A 23,703-nucleotide genomic window follows, 5' to 3' on the forward strand; every position below is an offset into this window, starting at 1 on the left:
TGATTTGCTATTGTGCCATAAATAACGGTGCATGTGTAACAATAAACACAAATGCGAATTTATAACAATAACAAATGCAATTTACCGATTTCTCTGCGAAATTGCAAAATGCAACTTGTTGACTTATTGAATTGTGTGCCAGTAACTTTTCAGCACAACAACTCAACCATGACACAAGTACGAGCAAATACTATAAGCAATGTGCATATTTACGAACGGCCGCGTACGCTCGAACATTTAATAACAGAAATATGACAAACACACGAAGAAAATGAAAATATGTGCAAGTAAAAATCAATGAGCCAAATCAAACACACACACATACATACATATATGCTGACTTTTATTGCTGAAAAGCTTGATGAATGCATGGCTAAGTTGACAGAAATATGGTGAAGGCAACCCTGCCAAAGCGGTTGTGCCACTCATGCGCGCATATGTGCGCTTATTTGAATTTGCGAAAATTTCGAAATTTCAGCGTTTTTTCTCTACTGCGACGCATGCAGAACTCAGCGAAATTATTTATTATTGAACTGTGGCAAACGCGTTGCAATCAGCGTTGCAAGCTCATTCTCTTTCATATGGCAGTTTACATATTTGTCTCTTTCAGCGCCAAAATGAAACTTTCTGCTGTGATATTGCACTTCGTATACTATGCGTCTTTGCGCCTTGCAGTTGATTATATATTTTCTTTTTGTTTTTTTACAAAAAAATGATAAAAATTTTTATATTGCTTACTGCAATTTTTGAAATGCATGTCATATAAAGAGTTAAAGGGAGTAGAGTGTCAAATAAAAAATTAAGAAAAAATGTCTGGCTTTGGTTAAAACAGAAAAGGCTATGCTGCACTGTGGAAACCAGTAAATTAAAGACGTACGGCAGCTATATGCTATATTAGTCCGATCAGGCAAATTTTTTCAAATATCGTAGCGTTGCTTTGGAAAACAATTTTTATAAAACTTCTTGTAGATATCTCATTAATTAAAAAAGTTTTCGATACAACGACTGGAAATTTATACCGATCAACTTATATGGCAGCTATATGCTATTGTAGTCCGATTTCAAAACTTTCTTCCAAAAACGTAGCACTGTGTAAGCAAATATTTTGTGTCAAATTTCTTGAAGATATCTCGTTAATTGAGAAAGAACTCGACTGGATTTTTGATCAACTTATATGGCAGCTAGATGGTACATATATAAGACCGATCAGAAAAATTTTTTTAAATGTCGTATCGTTCCCTTGGAAAATAGTTTGTGGCAAATTTCTTGAATATATATCGTTAATTGAGAAGGTTTTCCATACAAAGACTGGAAATTTATATCGATCAACTTATATGGCAGCTATATGCTATATTGGTTCGATCTGAACAATTTCCTTACATATCATAGCTTTGCTTTAAAAATTAGTCGGTACCAACTTTCGTAAAGATATCTCGCCAAATAAATTATACTTTGTCACATGAAAATTGCTCTTCCAGAAGCAAGTGCCGCCGCACCAAAAATGTACGTGCAAAATTCGCGCGCAAAAATTATTACTTGATATTAAAGCATGCAAAACAAATAGAATAACCAGGTCAAACGACCGCACTTGGCCAGCTTTACGCCCGCTTGACCCTCAACGAATGTGGTGCCACGGCTGAAGAAATTTCGCCTCGCTGGAAACGAAAAAGGTAAATGTAATAGTAAAACAGAAAAACAGCAACAAAAAGCGGCAAGGTAAAAAGCAGATTCGCTTGTGCATGAAATATGCAACTCACATTGGCGGACATTTGGTGGCGTACCCGCTTTTTGCGCCGACTACCCACATGCATATACATACTTACAGCGAAAAAAGTTCATTCCATATTAACGGCGGGCAAATTTAATTTGCGGCTAGGAACTGTAAAAAACGCAGAATAGGCGTACAATGTGCGCTGTGCATTTCGCTGGCGAAGAACGTTGGCAACGCAGATGCTAATGAGTATGGCGACTTGTGCGTAAAAAGAGTTAATTTCTTTTTTAATTTAATTTATTGTGGAGCAATTTCAAAAGGCCAATTCTATTGGTTGCCATAAAAAGGTTTATATTTTCAATTTATTTAATTTTGCTGTTTTCTTTCATTGAAAAAGAAATATATATATAAATGTACTAAATACTTATATAATTGTAGACTTGTAGTTAGGTACATATTAACAGTGAGCTTTCGCACACTTTTTGCTTTTCAAAATGAAATGCACAAAAAATTTTCGAACGAAGGCGACGCACGTCACGCTGAAGGTCAAGTTTAACAAAAACACACGAAATTTTTTTTTTTAATATGCAATCAATTTTATACTTATTTTATTATTCATATATGTATATGTTGAAATTGGAGCTGTTTATTTTTATATGTAATGATACTGGCTAGCAATTAACAAAAAAAAAATACCCTTCACAAATAAAAGGGTTTTACATACAAAAACTTGATTTTGTATGACAGCTATATCTAATAGTGGTTCGATCTGCACAATTTCTGCGGAACTTATAGACCGGTGTTGAGTAATAATCTATGCAAAATTTCAACAAGATATCTAATCAAACAAAAAGTTTCCCATATAAGTTTTCGATTTTGATTGGCCAGTTTGTATGACAGCTATATTAAATAGGGGTTCGATCAGAGCAATTTACAAGGAAGTGAAAGCGTTGCTTTTGATAATAATCTATGCTAAATTTCGTGAAGGTATCGCGTCAAATGAAGAGGATTTCCATGAAGAACATAATTATAGTCGTGCATTTTATATGGCAGCTATATGTTATAGTGATTAAATATCAGCCATTCCGACAAATAAATGGGGTCTGGATAAGAAAGGAACGCATGCAAATTTTCAGTTCGATATTTCAAAATCTGAGGCACTAGTTACTAGTATGGACATGGCTGTATCGGTTTAGCTCGTCATGCTGATCATTATATGTACCCCTTACAGGATCTCGGACTTCTTTTCTGGGTGTCCCTGTTCAAGGTATAAATTCATGTTATTCTCTTTGGATAACCGTTATACATCTTTAGCACTTTTTAATTTCGTCGTTGCATACGCATAGGCGGAGCATCGTAATGGTAGTGGTATATGTGACACTTGGAGCGATTTTTGGGTTATAATACTTTTAAATTTGTGTACCAAAAATATGGTTCAATTGTTTATCAAATCTTGCTGCAAAATTAGTTTTGAAGTGAATATTGTAATTATTATTAATATTTTCGTATACTTGCTGTGAATTGTGAAGTTTTTTCTCACATGTGCTTTCATTTAGTTTTTATTGTAGCCTTTTAGATACATACTTTGCATATAAACATTGATTTACATACCTGAAAGAAAAGAAGACAACAACAAGAACATGAGTATAGAATTTTACAGTTGTATGTTATATACTCTACGTATACACAGAACAATATTTTAGAAATATTTTAAGGAGTACTACTAATATGAAATTTTGAAAAAAATATTTTTAGTTTTTTATTAATTTTAAGTTTTTTTTTTTAATTTTCTATACTTTATACCGTAAGAAACAACACACAAAACTGTCAAGTCGATATCTCAAATAATCTTTGAGATGTAGGCAGGTCTTCTTTTGAGGGCTTACATGAGTTTTCTCCGGTAATAACCATCGTTTTTCTAATTTTTTTTTTTCACATATAAAAAAGAAATATTTTATTTGAATTTTTTATTGTTACAAAAATGCACTATTAATAAAGAAATTCTAAAATTTTTGGAAAAAAATATTTTCCATATTTTATCGATGTCTTCTCGGAGAAAAGATGCGCCCGCGTTGGCAGGATAACTCCTTACAGGATCATTTAAATTGAAAAACATGCGTTTTTTTGGTTAAACCCTTAATTAAAAACTTGGATGAAGAAAAAAAATTGAAAATTTAATTTTTCGCAAGACAAAAAAATTAAAATTTCGCGACATTCTCTTTCAAATAGTTGTAATCAAAAAAAAAAAACATAGTAAGCTGTGTAAAATTTCATGAAAATCGGTTCAGTAGTTCGGTAGCGCAGAAGTTCTCAAGTCTGTATCTCCGAAACTATTACCCGCACCAACTTGAAAATTTAAGACGATATTCTAGAAGTATTATAAAATTATATAAGGTAATAAAAAAAATTAATTTTTTGAAATCCCGAAACCCATGCAATCCCTTAAAGGGCACTGTGTGAAATTTTGAAAAAAAAATTTTTTTTCATTTACTCATAGTTTTTGAGTTACAGCTATTTAAAGGGTCTCTGCGCGGTTTCAGCAGCTTAAAGCGAGTATCATGTTTTTTCTGCATTTTCTGTGTATAATTCTATACACAATGACATATTGGTACTTCGATCTGAACGAAAATTGAATTTTGGATTTTTGCTGGGCAAAAACGACTGGTATTTGGGATACAATCAATTTTCCATTTCGATAATTTGTAATAGTTTTCTTTGATCACATTGTACGAAGAATACCTTCTAATTTCAAAAGATTTATTTTAATTAGGGTTTCAACCACAGAGAAGACCGGCAACAATGGAGGAGCTTTTTTGTTGCGCCGTCGGAGATCTCGTTTAATTGAAAAAATATTTCACTATACATTCTTGAAAAACATCTAAATATGTCCAGGAAATTTCAAAAATCGACTAGTTGTGCCCCTTAAATATATACATAGAATATATATTCAGTTCGATTGTTATAAATTGTCCGAAAATGTGCGATATAAGTTTTTACGTGAATTTAAAGCGCTGCTTACTTGATTAAATTATGCCACACTAATGTATTTCAACCATTTGCTTCAGAGCTGCAGCAACCAGGCATAATAATGCGCTGCGTGGCATAAATTATATTAATACATAAATTTATTAAACAGTTATTGCAACAACTGCTAATCTAATCAAGCCCAAAGCACTAGCTTGGCTAGCGACCAAACAATGAGACAAATGAAAAGTATCTTACACTGAGTACCATATTTACATATGTAAACACATTAATTTTGTTATGCCAGCGCATGACTGTATGAAGATGCTTTCCGAAATTCGCATTTCTTCAGCTAACCACACCACAAAAAATATATCACGCGCGCAAATAATGCCCTTTTGTTGGCTTCTTCATGTAATATTTCACTTATTTCACTTTCGCTTTGCTCTCAGTGCGCATTCAGCGTAACGCTAACAGCCCTTTTAATTTTCGCTACATAATCACATCGCCCAAGGCTTTTGTTTTGCCTACTTATAATACATATGTCCCCACCCACAGCCGCCTTCAAGGCATTATCTCGCTTGCTATACGCGCCGCACAAGCATACAATGCTCCACCATTTTCCTTTCGTTCGCCTTTCTATGTGAGCTCTTTAGTTTGTGCGCCTGAAATTTGACCGCATTTTATAAACGTGCTGCCGTTTCCTTGTAATTTTCTTCTGTTTTGCGCCTGCTTGTATGCTTGCCTATTAGCAGACACTCACACACATCGACGTACGGGAGCTGCTCTGGCTTTGTATGTGTGCGTTAAGTAGTGTTCATCATCCTCCTTACCGTTGTCTGTGTTTGCCACAGCTTCTGCTGCTGTGTTTTTCTCTGTCTGCCTTTTGGCGCCGCCACTAACCCAATTTAAAAGTAAGTTTGTTGCACAACAACAAACGAAAATGTATATATGCGCATGCGTGCACCAACAAATTGGAGCGTGAGAGTGCTTGTCGTGGCTTAAATAGGTGGCAGCCAAATGAAAATGTATTGCAAATACGAAAAGTGTGCAACTACACGCCCCGTTGTGTAGTCAGGATAATACGAATCAATAGCGTTGTTTATTATATATGTTTGTGTTTGTGCATCTGCATCCTGCAGCTTATACATATGCACATAATGGTCTTGTGTAAGCATTGCAACCTCTTGTCGTGTGACTTATTCTGCTTTAGAGGCCAACCACTGTTTATTGCAATATGCGTTCATTCCCTTTTTCTGTTTCCTTCTTCGCATTCGTTTCAATTTCCTCTTCATTTCTGATGGTGTTCCTTTGTTTTGGTCTTCTTTTGAGTTCACCGTACCATTTACTCTTTGTTTATTTAGTAGTTGTTTCTCCTTTGTTGCGGTATATCTATGTTATACTCGTACTATAGCATATCTTGTAGCAGTGAGTTGTCGGAGCCTTTTTGTTTGACGTTGAACTAAAAATTCGTGTTTTTCTTGATCAAATGGACAGACGTACACTCATACTGTCTTCGGTAAGTACAACAGTTTTGCAGCTGAACCAATAACATCCACAACGGGGTTTCCACTATTCAATCTTTTTTAAACATTTCTTCAACTTTTACTTTTGAAATAATGGTACAGAGTCCAGGCGACTCCCGTTCGAGGTAAAAAAAAAATGGGATGGACTTTTTCTTCCTCTTTACTAGCGTACGAGTAGATACCGCTTACACGGTTATAACCGAGTTAAAAACAGCGTCTGAAGCATCGCTTGGTTTCGAACGCTCGGAAAGGTGCTTACCGATCCTGACAGAAGTTTTTAAGTTGCCCAGCGGCAGTTTACACAGCCGTATTAGCTTTGCGGAGATGCAGGTTCAGAGAAAGCGACATAAAGACAGTTCTTATTCGTGCTGTCGAAGGCAGCTTTAAAATCGACGAGAAGGATGTGTGTATTTATCTTCCTCAGGGCTCTTTCTGAAGATTTGGCGCATGGTGAAAATCTGGTCGATAGTAGATTTTCAATTCGTTCATCGCGTTTTGTGCGAATTCAACTCAATAACTTTGTTGTTGCTTGTATATGTAGTTCTTTTGACAAGAGAGCAAAAGGCAGAGCAATGGCGAATCGAAGATAGCTATTAGTGAAAGCTCAAAAGCTCAGCGCTTTACTATGAATGTGCCAAGCATTAGTAAATACTTTCGAACATCGAGCAGAGAAAATTTTCGGTATCACAATAAGCACATAAGAGTTTCTAATTTTTCAACTTCGCTGAATTTAAAATTTTTATAAAATTTAAATATTGCAATATTTTTGTAATTATACAGAAGGAGAGAAAATTTAAATACAAATTCATAATAAATTTTGCAATTAAAAATATTAAAAAAATTAATAATTTTAAAATTTTATATTCTTCATTATAGTAAATATCACATTCATACTAAGACGTTTTATGTGTAAGCAATTCTCTTTTATCTTCTGAACTATTTTCCTGCTCCGCTCACTTTTCAGCTTCAGCCTTCCACGTCGGCTTCCCCTCGCTCTTTGACAAAACAACTAGCTAAAATTGGCTTGTCTCGTTTGCGGCCAAAAGTAATTAAGCATCTTTTCACCCCCTACCCTAGCATATTGCTTTGCTACTTTAGTTGCCAGCTGCGCTTCAACGTTTCACTTCACTTTTATCGGCTCTTCAACTTTGCTTGTAAGTGCCAGCAGAAGGTTTATAAGACAAATAGTTTGAAATGTACTTGTTTGTGGGTGGGTGTGTGTACTTATAAACATATATACATACATATATAATATGTAGGTAAGTTGTGAGCAAACTTTCTTGAAAATTTTTCATTTATTTTTTTTTTCTGAACTACAAAGCGAAGTAGCAATAAGAAACACTGAAAGTGTGCAGAAGCAGAAGTTAAAGTTTAGTTACATTGAGGCTGTTAATTAGCTCAGCGCAGGGTGGCGGTTGACGAGCAGCAGAGCGCAAAGGAATTTGGTTTTTCTTACAGAAAGAGAGCAAATAAAAAGCAAGTTGTTAAATTAGTATTAATTTAAATTACAAAATAATTTCACAGTGAAAGCTCATAGCAATATAAATAGATACAAGTGGTACTGGACAAATGTTGAGTGTGGACTTTTTGCTGAATATTAAAGTATTAGAAAATTTATTAAACATTTCTAAAGAATGTTTCTCTATGCTTGTAATTTTAGAATGAGCTTTCACTTGTTGTTGTTAGTAAAACATTTATTTATGGATTTTAGTTCTATGCAAGAATACGAAAGGCACTCCAAAAGCATGCTTCAACCAGAGTCTTATTTTTCTTTTGTTTTAAAATTAAGATGGTATTTCTTTTACAAATTTATTTGTAAGCTTAAAGCTGAAAGCTTCTACTCAATGAAATTTATGATACTGAAGGTATATAATTTTTAAAAAATTTCAGAAAATTTCTTATTTTCTATATACTATATAGTACTAGCAGATCACTCATTTGCCATACCATTTGGATGAAGAGGGCCTTATATAGACGATGAGATATAAACATCAAATCATATTCTTTATACATAATCAATTCTGCATGCAATCGCTTCAAAGGTAGCCAACATTATTACTGCTTTAAATCGACTTCACTCCCGTGCTACAACGACGCTTAACAGGTCAATTGAAAATGCATAGACCTGACACATATGTATATGGCGCTACCATAATTAAATCCATATGATTTTTAGTTAGACTTAACTTTCAAAAGTCCTGTTTATGAATTTGACAGCTGTCGGATCATTAGTTTGTGCTGATAAAATATTACTCTTTAAAGTTACAAAAATACAGTTGAAGTAGGAACTTGGCTTCATGACGAGTTTCTGAACACCGCCCCAAGATTAACAACCAACAAGTTTTGGTATGCTAAGTTTAGACGTAGTGAAATGAGCCCGAAAGACAATGAACTCAGTGGTGACCCAAAAGTGCTTATCACCGACAAAAACATCAAAAAAGTCTACAAAATAGTTTTGGATGACCGCAAAGTGAAGTTGTTCGAAATGGCAGATACACCACAGACATCAACATTCAAGAATATTTGGGGAAAGCACAGAGCAAAGTGGGTGCCGCGCAAGCTTACTTTTGACCAAAAACAACGACGAGTTGATGATTTAGAATTGGACTTCAAATTGCTTTCGCATCCACCGCATTCTTTAGATTTGGCGCCAAGCGACTGTTTCCTGTTCTTCGAGAGAATGCTCGTTGGAAAGGAATTTTCATCGAATGAAGAGTTGATCACCGAAACTGAGGCCCATTTGAGGCAAAGGACAAATCGTTCTAAATAACATAACATCGAAAAATCGATCGAAAGTTATAGCGAAATAAACAGCTATCGCCCTTAAATCAAGATATGTCCAATAAAAATTCGAATTTTTCCAAAAAAAAGAACGTTTTACTAAGGTAGACCGAGGTCTTTTCAATTGACCAATTCATGGGCACCAAGTGTGAATGTATAATCCACCAACCTTTGAAGCATCGCGTGACACCTTTCAACCCCAACACAACAGGCATTAACAACAGGTCTTAATTTGTATTATTTGACAATTTTCGCAACAATTGCAACCGCAAATTTCACCGACAGACAGAGAGTAAATCTGCAATAATTTGCTACAATCGCTGCATAATGACGCATCAACAGCACGACAACTAAACCAGTGCACACAGCTGATTGGACACGAGAGCGGCGGAGCGCTTGCAACCTACAATTTGCCAGGGTAGCCAAATGACAACGGCGCACCAAAAACCGACGAGCGGCCAATTTAAAAACGTCGAAACTGTCGAAAATCTGAAAATTCGCAAATTGCTCATGTTACATAATGCATTTACGGCGTCAGTGTTGTGAATTGGGAAATGTCTGCGAGTGTGCGTGTGACTGTGTGTGTGTGCGTGTGACATGTGTAATTGCCTGACCATCAAAATGATATGCTGAATTGGTGGCATATACAAGCAGAAAGGGCTCTTGGACAGCCAGACCTATCGGCTCATTTTGGCGAAGTTATTAAAGTGTAAAAATAATAAACGCTTTTTGGAAAGCTTAAAGTATTTTGCGGAAATAAATAAATGAAAACAGTCGTTGTTGAAATACTAAATAGACATGCTTAGTAATATTCTTTAAGTCCTGCTTGTGTCATATTGAAATATAACAGATATGTATATAGCACGTTGTTTCTGTAAAGACTTTTATCGCATTTCTTGCTGGGTCATTTAAAACAGTCTCGCTTACAATTTCCAATTAAATTGAGCTGCCACTTGAGCCGAGTGAAATTTGCTACAAACAACAAATAACAGGCTGCGTAATTGGCTTATTGAAGGGACAGTTTGTGTTGGTAATTTATTTCGAACGCCTAAAATTTGTATTTTGGTTAAGCTGTTTTAAGTTTTTCTCATAAATAAATGTCGACGGGAATGAAATTATGCGTTAAAATACACATTCAGTAGTGCCAACTGCAAAGAAAAAAATTTTATATAAAACAACCCAACAGGGGAAATGTTTCATTCGGGTGTAACCGAACATTTCACGCTCTTATACTTTCAAGGATTACAACCAAAATAAGGCATGTTAGTTATATGGATTCTAGAGTGAGTTTTAACCCGATTTCATTCACTTTAAGCACAAATGGCCACCACTCTCTCAATTTTGTTAATTTTGTTAGGATAAGTCACGTATTGGCCGCATGTGCGATATACGAGTAGGTAGTAATATTTTGTCAAAAAAGTCTTGCGGTATTTTTATTGAATTTTCAATTGTTCATAAAATTGGTTACAATATTGCGATTCAAGTCAAATATGCGCCAATTTTCACAGGACTCTCTTGTGGCCAACTTCAGACTACCAAGCGCGTTCGCCATGGACAGAAACAGATGGTAATCACTTGGTGCGAGATCCGGACTATACGGTGGATGCGAAAGAACCTCCCATCCGAGCTCCCGGAGCTTCTGGCGCGTCACTAAAGATGTGTGTGGCCTGGCGTTGTCCTAATGAAAGACAATTCGCCCTCTGTTGATCAAAGATGGCCTCTTCTGCATGAGTTCTGCCTTCAAGCGGTCCAGTCGTTGGCAGTACAGGTCCGAATTGAGCGTTTGGCCATAGGGGAGCAGTTCATAGTGGATTATTCCCTGCCAATCCCACCAAACACACAGAAGAACCTTCCTGGCCGTCAATACAGGCTTGGCCACCGTCTGGGCCGCTTCACCGCTTTTCGACTACGACCGTTTGCGCCTTACGTTATCGTAAGTGACCCACTTTTCATCGCCAGTCACCATACGCTTCAAAAACGGGTCGATTTTGTTGCGATTCAGAAGCGATTCGCATGCGTTGATACGGTCAAAGATGTTTTTTTGCATCAATTCGTGTGGCACCCATACATTGAGCTTCTTAGTGACTCCAAGCTTCTTCAAATGGTTTATAACGGTTTGATGACTCATGCCCAGCTCTTGACCAATGCTACGGCTGCTTCGACCAATTCAGCGATTTTATCGCAATTTTCGACGACAGGCCTTCCGGAGCATGGCGCATCTTCGACCACCCCTACACCAGAAAGAAAACGTTGAAACCATCGTTGTGCGGGTGAAATGGAAACTGTATCGGGTCCATAAACTGCACACATTTTATTGACGGCTTGAGATGCATTTTTGCCTTTATCGTAGTAGTACTGTAAAATATGCCGTATTTTCTCTTTATTTTTCTACATGTTTGCGACGCTATAACTCACGAACGACATAAAAGAAACGACAATCAATAAAACACGTGTTAGCGCGTGAAATGAGCTTTCCAAAAAGGTATAGCATGACCCGATACAACGAATAAAACTAGAACTACGCGCCTTCAGCGCCAACTAGCGAAAATACCGCAAGACTTTTTTGACAACCTATTATTTCATCTAAAAGTGAACGCTGCCATCCCCTTATCAAGTTTTTGCACCCAAACCCATAAATCCTTCTTTTATCACCTTGGTTGTGAAATTTAATGTTTGTGGCGTATTTATTTAGTAGTTTTCAACCTAACCGTTACCTGCGAAGTGAGCGTGGTTATTATCTGGTTTTACGCCTTTTCATAGTGCCCGATACCCGGTTGACTTCTTGTCAGCAAGTTTGGTTCATTTAGCTTCAGCCGTTTCGAAGAAATGTACATTAATTCATTTTAATAAATTTCAAGTCTGTAATTTTGGTGTTAGAGATATGTGTCAGCCGCAATAATGATAATTGTGGACTGACAAGCTCTCTGACCTCAATTAATGTAAGCAATATCTCAAATTATGGCAGAAGCTTTAATGCGCTCTTTCAAGTACACAGACAGTTATCCCGAGTTCAATTGTTTCGAGATCGACCTATATATAAATAAATAAAATATATAGCACTATATCTATTTCGATTAGTTTTAAAAATACAAACAACGGTTAGTTGTAGAAAGTCTTTCAAATAAACCCTGTGGTTGCGAGTGTATAAAACTGGCAATTTAGAAAATTAATTATGCAAACTTAATTAAAATTTTGCCGGGGGTTACGGGCTATCTAAATTCAAATTTTACTTCCTGTATTTGTTTGTACATATAATATTTTCGTCCAAATAAACGAATTAAATTAAATGGCATCAACCAGCGATTGCTTGCAACTAGCAGCGGATATTTTTGCGGAAAATGCAATTAAATAGAACTAAAGCAATTATGGTCACGCCACAAACACACATACACATACATACATATATAAATATATATGTTTTTTTTAATATTACATAAATAAAGTCATGTTTTTACCTTTTTGTGCACAATTCACACGCATATTTAATGCAATTAATTAACTTTTTATCTTATTTAATTTTTGTTGCACTCGATTTCAACTAATTATGTCATTTAGTAACTTGAACGCGATAAACAAGTACGCCAATTAAGCTGTTAAGTGCAGCGTAAGAAAAAACGAATGAATTATGCCGTTAGAAGCGCTGATGACATAGAGAGAGTGAGCGAGAGAGAGTAGTGGGCAGAATAATTGCATTAGCTAGCAGGATGCTATAAATTAAAAAAAAAGTACTGAATTCTCTTTTTACAAACTGAATTCAAACAGAAAAAAATTTAGACAAAAAAAATATAAACAAAAAACAAGAAAAACCGTTAACTTCGGTTGCACCGAAGCTAAATACCCTTCACAGGTGCATTTCTGTTAGTAACTATCTGTTCAGTTTGTATGGTAGCTATATGCTATAGTTAATCGATTTGAACAATTTCTTCGGAGATTACATAGTTGCCTTAGAAAATAACATGTGCCAACTTTTGCGAAGATAAATTGTCAAATGTGAAAGTTTTCCGTACAAGAACTTGATTCCGATCGTTCAGTTTGTATGGCAGCTATATATTATAGTTATCCGATATCGGCAGTTCCGACAAATAAGCAGCTTCTTAAAGAGAAAATAACGTTTGCAAAATTTCAAAACGATATCTTAAAAACTGAGGGACTAGTTCGTATATATACAGACAGACAGACGGACGGACAGACAGACGGACATGGCTAAATCGACTCAGCTCAACATACTGATCATTTATATATATACTTTATAGGGTCTCCGACGCTTCCTTCTGGATGTTACAAACTTTGTGACAAACTTAATATACCCTGTTCAGGGTATAATAACGTGTTCGAGAGCTTTTTACTTCGAGCAGCTTTTTTATAAAAATAACAGTTATAATTAATTTGTTCGTATTTCCCGTTAAATGAAGCTCTCAATTAAGCATTATATTAGCTTCTACGAAACGTTTATGAGAGCGCGTTTCATTAAAATTCCAACAACTATTGCACCATTATAAAAATAAATATGGCAGTTTCGCGAATGGTTGAATTTTGCTAATTGGATTCAGCTAATCGCGCCGCATACATTTTAGATTTGCATAAAATTGCATTTTATTGTATAAAAACACCAAATATTTTACATAATTTATAGCGGTAAAACAATTAAACTATTCCGTTATACGAAACATGAAACTATCAAAGTTTTTGTAAGATTACATTTTGCATTAAAAAAATAGAAAATATTAAACAAAAATAAAAATATATCAGAGATATATGTAAGTAACCAGAGAGAAGTGTTGAAAACAAATGTTATATTGGTTGTCGAAAAAGTTTTTCGTATTTCTAATCAGACATAATTTTTTTTTTATTTTAATAATAATTAAATAAACACATATGTACCATTTTGATCGATCACTTTTTGATATTTTTCCGCTAGAGACTCAATTCCATCAGTGTAAAACTTTCATCATCACAAATCGAAATTTCCAGAACGGAAGCGAGCGTTGTTGTGCTACACGAACTGGTACAGCATCGTCTCCGTAAACTTCATACATTTCATTGGTGGCTTGCGTGGCATACTTCCCTTTTTTATACAAAAATTTCAAAATATAGCGAATTTCTTCATTATTTTCACTAATTTTTGAGCAGCTGTAACTTTTTTTAACTTCCCGAATTTGGCTAAATGAAGCTTAAAATCTCACCTCTCCAACACTATATGGTGTTACACAATGTGATTGGTAACACTGGAGATATACAACTGCAACGACATCTATTGACAAATTCCGAAAATACTTTTTCGACTACCTCACATTTCATTCAAACTCACTGAGCTTTTGATGTGCCATTCTCATTAACTTTAATGTCTTCATCTCATCACTATTAGATCCTGCTAAAACCTTCCTTTCCATATTTTCGTGGATTATCAAAAAAATTTTCCAGATGACTGAGAAGAGGGGGGCGATAGTCTATCTTGGTATTTATATTTGTTCCAAGAGTCTGAAAGTTTTCCATTATATTTTTCACAATTTGATAACAGTGCTTTATTGTTTTCTAGGAAATTTTTGACTATCATTTTGAAACTTCGCAAAATATTTATCTCGAACACTTCTAATGCCAACTCATCAGACAATGCCATTTCCCATGCCTCCGCACCAAGTAGCAGGAAGGGAATAATAAGAATCTTGTAGAGTTTGGACTTTGTATGTCGAGAGAGGACTTTACTTTACTTTTTAACTGGGTAATGAGTCCAAAGTAGCACCTGTTGGCAAGAGTGTCTCTGTGTTGGATTTCAAAACTGATATTGTTGTTGGCGTTAATACTGATACCAAGAAAGACGAAATTATCTGCGACGTCGAAGTTATGACTGTCAACAATGACGTGTGAGCCTAGTCGCGAATGCGACGACTGTTTGTTTGATTTCGTCTTGCTCTCGCTCACTACTAGGCCCATACGCTTCGCTTCCTTAAACAGCCTGGAGAAAGCAGAACTAACTGACGGAGCTTTTGGCGTTGCTCAACGTCAGCTTACACAGTTGTGTTAGCTTCGCGAGTATGCCAAGTTGAGACATAGCGGCATAGAGGCAGTAGGTTGTGTGTGTCGATCTTCCTTTCACGGTATTTTCCACGATTTTTCACAGGATGAAAATATGGTCGATAGCAGACTTTATATGCGATATTATGAAGGCTTATCCCACGGCAATTAACTCAGATTGTGGAGTTTTCCATTTTGTAGATTGGCCAGAGCACACATAGATACCAATCTTGCAAAGAAGCTGATGGATGCTCTTTATCAATTCTTGGCCACCATATTTGAATAGCTTGACCGGTAACCCATCGCCCACTGACGCTTTGTTATTCTTCAGACATTCGATCGTCATCGATTAGAGAATATATCCGAAGAGTCAAAAAATATTTTTTTTTGCAAAGCTTCAATATCAATTATTTAAATTACAATACCGAATATGTTAAAGAAACAATTTTATTGAACTTTTGTCAACAAAGCATTCAAAAATATTTCATCTTTTCTTTGAAGTGGCATCTATTGAATACTTTTATCTTTTTAAATACGATAACGGTACATTTCATTAGGCATTATTGACACTCTTGGACATCAATGAAACAGATTTTGCTCATCACAAGAAATTCTCGGCTCATTTTAGGCGTAAAACAGCCAAGGGAAATAAACGAGCACAGTACGAGGTAAACGATGAAGAAAAAGAAACGAAAGAAAGAATCAAATAAGCTGTCTGATATTTTTGCGTGATTAACAGGCATAATTGTGTTAGTTGGGCGCGTGTCGGTTGTGGTGAGACAGAGCGTGGGTCCTTGTCATTCACGCGTGTGGCGATGTGCTTACACTCTAATGCTAACTTCTAACAAAACGGAACGAAAGCTGAGACGATACAAGTAGAAGAACTTTAACAAAATTGCGACTATCAAATCTAACATCAGCCAAATCACGCCGAGTAACATCAAAAGTAAAGATGAGTGTGTGTATGGATGTGAGAGCAACATGAATAAACAATGAAGAGTAGACGCACAGCAGAAGTGGATGTGCCACATTTGGCGTAGAGCGCCATAAACGGTAGCAGCGGCTCCAACAACTGTTCTACTATGAATACTCATGTACTTGTTTGTTTGTGTGTGTGTGTGTAAGGACTCATGAAAGGGAATTAATGCTTTTGGAAACAAAATTAAAATATAATAAGAAAAAATTAGACTGTTGGTAAATGGAAGATAAAAGAGAATACACAATAATGATTTCATGGGCGTCGCAGAGCAGTGCGCCGAGCACAAAAAATAAAAGCAGAAATTTCACACTGATTGATGGCGTTCAATGACAAATGGAGGCCGCACCACTGTTTGACTGTCTGCCAGCGTGTTGGGTGGACAAGCATAATTAAAATTTAACGCGCCACAAATGAAAGCGAAAAACAAATTCAACGCCTGCCCCTAAACGCATTACACATTCAGCTGGGTCGGCTTGGGAAACTGAGTCTGAGTCTAGATGGCAATTGCTGATGGGCGCTAAGCGATAAATGTGCGCCATAAAAGTGAAAAGCAAGTGTAAGTGAAGATTAAGCGGCGCAACGCAAGCAGCCTACAGTCTTGAGTGCGATCCAAAGCCAACCCGCCAGGCAAACAAAAATGAAGAATGAGTGCGAAGCAGCGCTGTCGTGCTGTCAAAGCGGTGTGTGGAGAAAAAGTTGTGTTGAGAAATTACGCACTAATTAAGAGTGGTGAATGCGCCGTGGCACGGTTTAGTGACATTGACAACATTGTCAACGGGACGCGCTTGTTTACAGCGCCAACAAAACATGACCAATTGGGGAGAAAATTACACGAATTTCAAGCCTGATGGCTGGAAGGGAAAGGATACGAAATGTAAGAAATCGGCGGCTAAATGTGTGCAGTAAACTTCTTGCGGAATAGAGAGCAAGAAGAATACTTAATGAAACAGTGAAGTGAACATAAGTACGGTTTTTCATTTAAAAAAGTTTTTAAATACCATTAAATAACGGTAAAGTTTACGCAAATTTTTTCAACAATTTATTTTCTAGGATAATCTTCAAGAAGATGAAGAAAATATAGCAGCCGTAAATGAGAGTGTAAACGCAGACTATGGAGAGGCGATTCGGCACCGTTCGCAGCAGCTCGGACTGACTTATGTATGAACAACTTTAAACGTTTTTACGTCAAGATCTTGAATTGAAATCGTACAAAATACAGCTTTTGCAAGAACTCAAGCCTCTCGACCTTCATTAATGACATCGCTTTGGCTCGAAAACATCGGATTTTCTTGGTACTTGTATAGAGCCCATACTATACTTTGGCTCGAAAACATCGGATTTTCTTGGTACTTGTATAGTATGGGCTCCATACAAGTTTCAAGAAGATCCGATGTTTTCGAGCCAAATTTTTTTCAGCGATGAGGGTCATTTCTGGATCAATGGGTATGTAGACAACCAAAATTACCGCATTTGGGACTTAAAGAAATTCATGAGATACCATTTCATCCAGAAAATACAACCTTTAATGGGCCGGTGGAATAATCCGTGATCTCGGCGACATTATATTAAACAAGACGACGTCACTTCCCACACATCTATCAATGGATTTATTGAGAGAACACTTCGGTGAGCAGATAATTTCAGGTTTTGCGCAGCTCGATTTTCCATCAAGATTATGTGATATCACACCGTTTGACTCTTTCCTGTGGAGATATGTAAAGTCTAAAGTCTATGCGGTGGATCCCGATTGAGATCTTGAAAAAAAACATCACGCCTGTCATGCGCCAGTTACCAGTCGAAATTCCACTCACTAAACATATGGACTATCTCAGACATAGCCGCGGATAACTTTTGAAAGAGATAATCTACAAAAAATAAATGCCAAAGAATGTGCTTTCGAATGATAATAAACATTCCCATTTAATTTTAAATTTCTGTGTTTTTGCTTTAAAAAATAGGGAACTTATGTAGAAATGTATCACCGTTTATAATGAATGGAAGCCACTACTAATTGGCTCTGAGAATGTGAGATAAGCATAAAATAAAACTTTCTCAATATTCTTCAACATGTAGGCAGCATCAAATCAACTCAACGACAATCAAAGAATCGACAATCTTTATAATAGTGATATTGTGATAGCGACTGTATTGTCCTGTGCTTCTTATGAAACTTAATGCGCAACGTTTCTTCGTAATCTTTTTCATTCCCTTCGCATGACTATACTACATTCTGCAAAAATATATACAAACACAAAACCACGCACACATACAAAAAGTATTATAATAAACACAAACATAAACCAATAAAAAAGAATAAATAAAAAATAAGCACCAGCGTCATAAAAAACTCTCGAAGTAATCATCTGACAACCTGTCAGATTTTCTTCGACAGCTGCAACGCCGCCAACGCTGATAATGATAATGAGCTCAGCATAGCTGCTGATATGCTTGTTATTGGCAGCTAATTTTTTCATGACAGCACTTTCACTTGCCACGTTCGTTTTTGCGCTGCCAATGCTTGGAGCTCATTTCTGTGTGTAGCTGTCGTTTCATTATCAGCAATAACAGCAAACGTTGTCGCCGCCCTTGTAAATATTTCCTGGAATTTGCTTTTTTCAACAGAACTTTTTCCAGCATTATTGGCCGTTTTCTTTTTGTTCCGAATGAACATAATGTCTTTTTCAGCGTCTCTCTCTCTCTCTCAATTTACTGTGATCGGTTTTTTTTATATTTAAGCTAATCGCTATAGCTCCACAGTTGCCATATACAATAAATGATCAGGATGACAAGACGAGGTAAAAGAAGACTGATGTTAAGAATAGGTGGCATCGGACTCTTAACATACCCACAAAATGTCGTTAATTGAAAAACGGTAAAGTGTTTTAACCGTAATTTCGTACATTGAATTGCAATATGGAGGGACAGATGCGATCGAAAACTACTTAAACTTAACTTTTGAAGCCAACAGAAACCGTTTATGTGGACCAAGTGCCTATCATTGAAATTTGACTGAAATATCGGCCGATTTGTGACAAATTTTGCCTACATCCTTACAAGATGAAATTGACGCCGGAACTGCAGCCACTTGACCATCTGAATCGTCGTATGTCTATGAATTAGGCTGAGCACGAACTTGAAAGTTGTCCGGATTTTCATCAAAAAATCATCTTCAGCGAACGTCATCTCAACGAGGCACATTTCTAGTTGCATGGTTTCGTCAATAAGCTAAATATGCGTTAAAGGTCAGGCAGCTATCCATACGTACTCCATAAGTCATCATTCCATGCCGAAAAAATTACGGTTTGGTGTGGGTTATGGACCGGCGGCGTCATTGAATCGTACTTTTTCCGCGATGATCAAGATCGGCACGTTACTGTGAATAGGAATCGCTACCGCTTAATGATAATCGAATATTTTTGACCCGAATTGGATGTTATGGACTTGGATAATATGTGGTTGCAGCAGGAAGGTGCCACAAGACATACAACGAATGTCACAGTCGATTTTTTGAAAACCAAGTTTGGTGAACGTAGTTTGGTTATCTCACGAAATGGCCCAATCAATTGGCCGCGCGGTCGTGCGATTTAAAACCGTTAGACTTTTTCCTGTGGGTCTACGTCAAGTCTATGGTCTATGCCAACAAGCCAGCGACTATTGATGAACTTCGCACATATATCGAATATGAAATTGCAGCAGTACCGACGGATTTATGTTTGAAAACCGTCGAAAATTGGGTGCAGCGTCTGGATTGCTGCAAGCGTGCCCGTGGCGGCCATGAAAAAGTAATATATAATATATAATGGTAGAGTTAAGGTTTTTAATGCGGAAAATTATATTTTATGACCGTTTTTATTTTCATTGGGATCGATCAGTTTGTATGGCAGATATATGCTATAGTGGTTCGACGTCGACGATTGCAACGAAAGAGTAGCTACCTGAGGAAAGGTACGCGTCAGTGATGCCTTCGCATGTTATATAAAGACAGACAGATAGAAAGAAAGCCCATGAAATGAGCGAGTACTAATATACGCTAATTTTTGTTTTATTCACAACTCGCTGTGCTCTCAACAACAAGTGTGCTCTCTCTCATTTTCCATTTTCAATTGAACTGAGCCGCAGTTAAACGCCTGTTAGTATTTTAGAGCAGAGTATGAAGGCAAATTATTTTATTGTTGCTACTTTAATAAATTAAATTTGCGGTAAATTGTAAATATTTCACATTTAAGTGCCAATAATCAGGTACAATTAACGTGTAAAACCCAAAATCTGTGTAAATGAAATTAAAATAAACCGCAGTTAATAGCAATTTTATTAGTCGAGTGTGATTGATAAATTGTATGCGCAACTTATATTGCTTCAACAATTAATTGTAATTAACTATAATCCTTACATTTCAATGAAAAGAGGGTTTATTTTCAATATTTAAATGCTGCTTAACATTCAGCCACTCAGATACTTGATGGCGAGGCTACCTTTCGATATTCGGTCCCCAATATCACAATAAAGAATCTTTCAAATCGTCTTTAGTAGAAAGAAAGCAGCGAAAGAGGTGGATCTTGTGAATAACGAGAGCACGAAAAAGTACCTGTACTAGTTTAGCTCTTGCCGACAAGTGCTACTTTTACGTTCTACGCGTATCTCTCATTATGCCGCTGCTATTATACCGCATACTGAAACATGAACGATGACGCATTGAGATGAAAAGCACATGGATCATGCGAGAGAAAATCTTTGAAACCGTCCGTCTGGGCGATGTATAATATATCGAAGCAGATGAAACCCTGATTGGTATTAGCGACATGGATATAGTTAGGCGTATAAAAACGCACGTACTGGTTAGAACATGTCGTCCGCATTGAAGATGATGCTCTAGTAAAAAGCATCTTCGATTCCAACTCATGGGTAGACAACGGAACAAAGAGCGCGCAAACATCCAATGTAGAGACAAACTGCATAGCGATCTGTCTACACTTGAAATATATGACCTCGCAAAAGATACAGGTAACTGGCGAGGTTTTGTGTTCTCAGCCCATACCGACAAGAGAACGGCTGTAGTGTCAAAGAAGAAGTATAGAATTGCTGTTTTCAAAAATTATTTCAAATTTTCATACAGTTTTTTTGGTTAGTAATCATTTTGAGCGTGTGAATTTGGCTTTCCAATCTTTGTTAGATTGCTTCAACTTAACACATTTCATTTAGATATTGTGTTGAGCTGGCTACGAGTGAAGTTAATCTAATGTCCAATAGTTTGTAAAACTTTTCAAGCCGCGTGCATTTGAAGGCAGTGTAATTTATTTGCTTCTGCGGCCTTGAGATGTTCGATCAATATTTTCAATACTCCCAAATAGATTTTTCGATGATTAATTAAAACATGTATGCCAGACTATTACACTATATGTATTAAATCCATCGCAGCAAAGCTGGCATTTTTTTCAAATATTTTTTCGAGTTCAGAGTTACTAAGTCGGCAGACTTATGCTTAATGTTATGTAGGTGTCTTGTAAGTTTTTATACCCTGAATAGCGTAAGTGCTGAGTATACCATCAGAAAGAAATGTGGAGGGCTCTCTAAAATGCATATAATCGTATAAGTGAACAGTATGACGAGCTGACTTCTTTTAGCTATGTCCCCAATTGTATGTCTGCCATCTATCCATGTGTATATATCCGATTTAGTACTTTAGTTTTTGAGATATTGATCTGAAATTTTGCACACTTGTTTTTCCTTTAAAGAAGCCTCTTATTTATCGAAAACTCCGATATCGGACCACTATAGCATATTGCTGTCATACAAACTGAATAATCGGAATCAAGTGCTTGTATAGAAAACTTTTTTATTTCATGAGATATCTTCACGAAACTTGTCATATATTATTTCCCAAGGCTAGGATACAATTGTCGAAAATATTGTTCAGATCGGACGACTATATCATATAGCTGCCATACAGACTGACCAATTACAATCAAATTCTTGTATGGCAACTTTTCCTTTGGGCATTGAGCTATTTTAACTTCGATGCAAATGCAACGAATTTAACTTTTTTTTTGATTTTTTCCTGTTTCCGGTTGATAATTTAATCAATGCTGATATTCCTTTAAAAAAATACAGCACATTTTTGCCATAAATTGCAGCGTAAACAGCATTTTTGTGTAAACGAACACAAATTAAAAGTTAAAACATTTACATGAATACAAAAAAAATAATTCATTTGCGCTACAATGTCGAAAATCATATAATGCGGGTTTTATTGTTTAATTTATGGCCGCAAAAAACTTATGCAGCAGCTTTTTATGTATGCATGTGTAGGTGTGACACATACACATGCACACTTTTATTTATAACATTTACGCGACTAAATACATGCATGTTGCAACAAAGTTGCAACATAGTTTTTTGCTGAAAGGCAGAGCGTTTTTTCCCACAACCTCTCTTCACGTAATGATAGGATGATTAAATTTACAGAATTAAAAGTAATTTTGATTGCGCCGCAAAAAACGCAAACAATTATATATATTTATATATATTATAACTATATACATATGTCAAAAGTAATTATTATTTTTTAAGCAACGCTTATTGGCGCTCACCATTAGCTCGTGACGGTCCAATCAGCGATGCGCCCACAAAGGCCGCACTGTGAAGCGTCGTCTGCTGCAGCAGTCCATTAATGAGTAGCAGCCACCAGAGGCAACAGCTTATTAATCCCATGATGCGCCTGTGTGTGTGTGGCAGCAAATAAAAAGAAGCAACTACAACAACAAAAAATGAAGCGCGTGTTGACGGCGTCGACTTTAATAAGTTACAATTTGCCTTTTTTGTGGATTAGTGCTTTTGTTGCACGCTGTATTACCGGTTTGATACCCGTGTGGTTTATAACATCGGGCTTAAGTGTAATTAAAAAAGCCGTTACGAATTAAAATTAAATAAAACCAACCGAGAGTGGGTGCTTTTGTCGCACATTCAGTTGTATACTTTTTCAAATGAAGGTTTGGCAATACTCTCGTTACGCTTACACGGCTGCGCTGTTCGGCTGCAGTTCGTATATTTATAGCACGCGTTATTTTATTGTTTTTGTATTTTCATATTTTTTTGTTTGTTTGTTTTTTTTTATTGCACGCTTTCCACTTTTTTCACGCTCTTTTTGAACACCTTTTGTATTGTAAGACTTTTTGCGCCAAAAAGTATGCAAATTTTTCAGTTTAATTAAGTTTAATTTTGTTTGTGTGTATATAAGTCATAAGCGCTTTATTAATTAATTAAGTTTTTATATCCATTAAAACTGACCGCTGTATAAATTATAATTTTTTTCAAATAACGTTTGCTTTTAGCTTCTAAAATGATGCTATTAGTGTATAATTATGAATAAAATGCAGAAAAAATTCAGCAAAAGGAAGAGTCAAAAAATGAACACTAACGTTTAATACAAAATTTGGCACATGAAACATTTTAACCAGAGAATTCAGCACTTTTTAAAAAAAAAACAGCAACAAAAAAAACGTTTTATGAAACACAGAGAAAATAATATTAATAATGGCACCGTGGTCTTGCGTTTTCTGAGAAAATTTACCATAGTAATATATATTTTCATAATACCATCAAATAGAAGAATTGCAGCAATCGTTAGATCTATGCATACTTACAAAAAATCTGAAAGTTTGATTTGATATTTTTTGTTCCAAAATTAGTGTTTTCACGGATATTAGGTCATATGAAGAGAAAAAAAAAATATT

General features: G+C 36.1%; 1 protein-coding gene across 12 annotated transcripts in view; it reads right to left on the reverse strand.

The window, feature by feature from the left end:
* LOC105231640 (low-density lipoprotein receptor) overlaps positions 1-23,703 on the reverse strand; it is a 368,088-nt gene that overhangs the window by 167,905 nt on the left and 176,480 nt on the right. For 3 of the 12 annotated variants that reach the window (XM_049449550.1, XM_049449549.1, XM_049449547.1), the window contains exon 2: positions 22,561-23,315. The exons of 8 other annotated variants lie outside the window; for them this stretch is intronic. In XM_049449550.1, the coding sequence (XP_049305507.1) occupies positions 22,561-22,681 (121 nt within the window). In that variant the 5' untranslated portion in view covers positions 22,682-23,315. The remainder of the gene's footprint in view (positions 1-22,560; positions 23,316-23,703) is intronic. One more of the 12 variants, XM_049449548.1, reaches the window with a different exon arrangement.

This window comes from Bactrocera dorsalis, chromosome 2, assembly GCF_023373825.1.
Source record: "Bactrocera dorsalis isolate Fly_Bdor chromosome 2, ASM2337382v1, whole genome shotgun sequence".
Taxonomy (NCBI): Eukaryota; Metazoa; Arthropoda; class Insecta; order Diptera; family Tephritidae; genus Bactrocera; species Bactrocera dorsalis.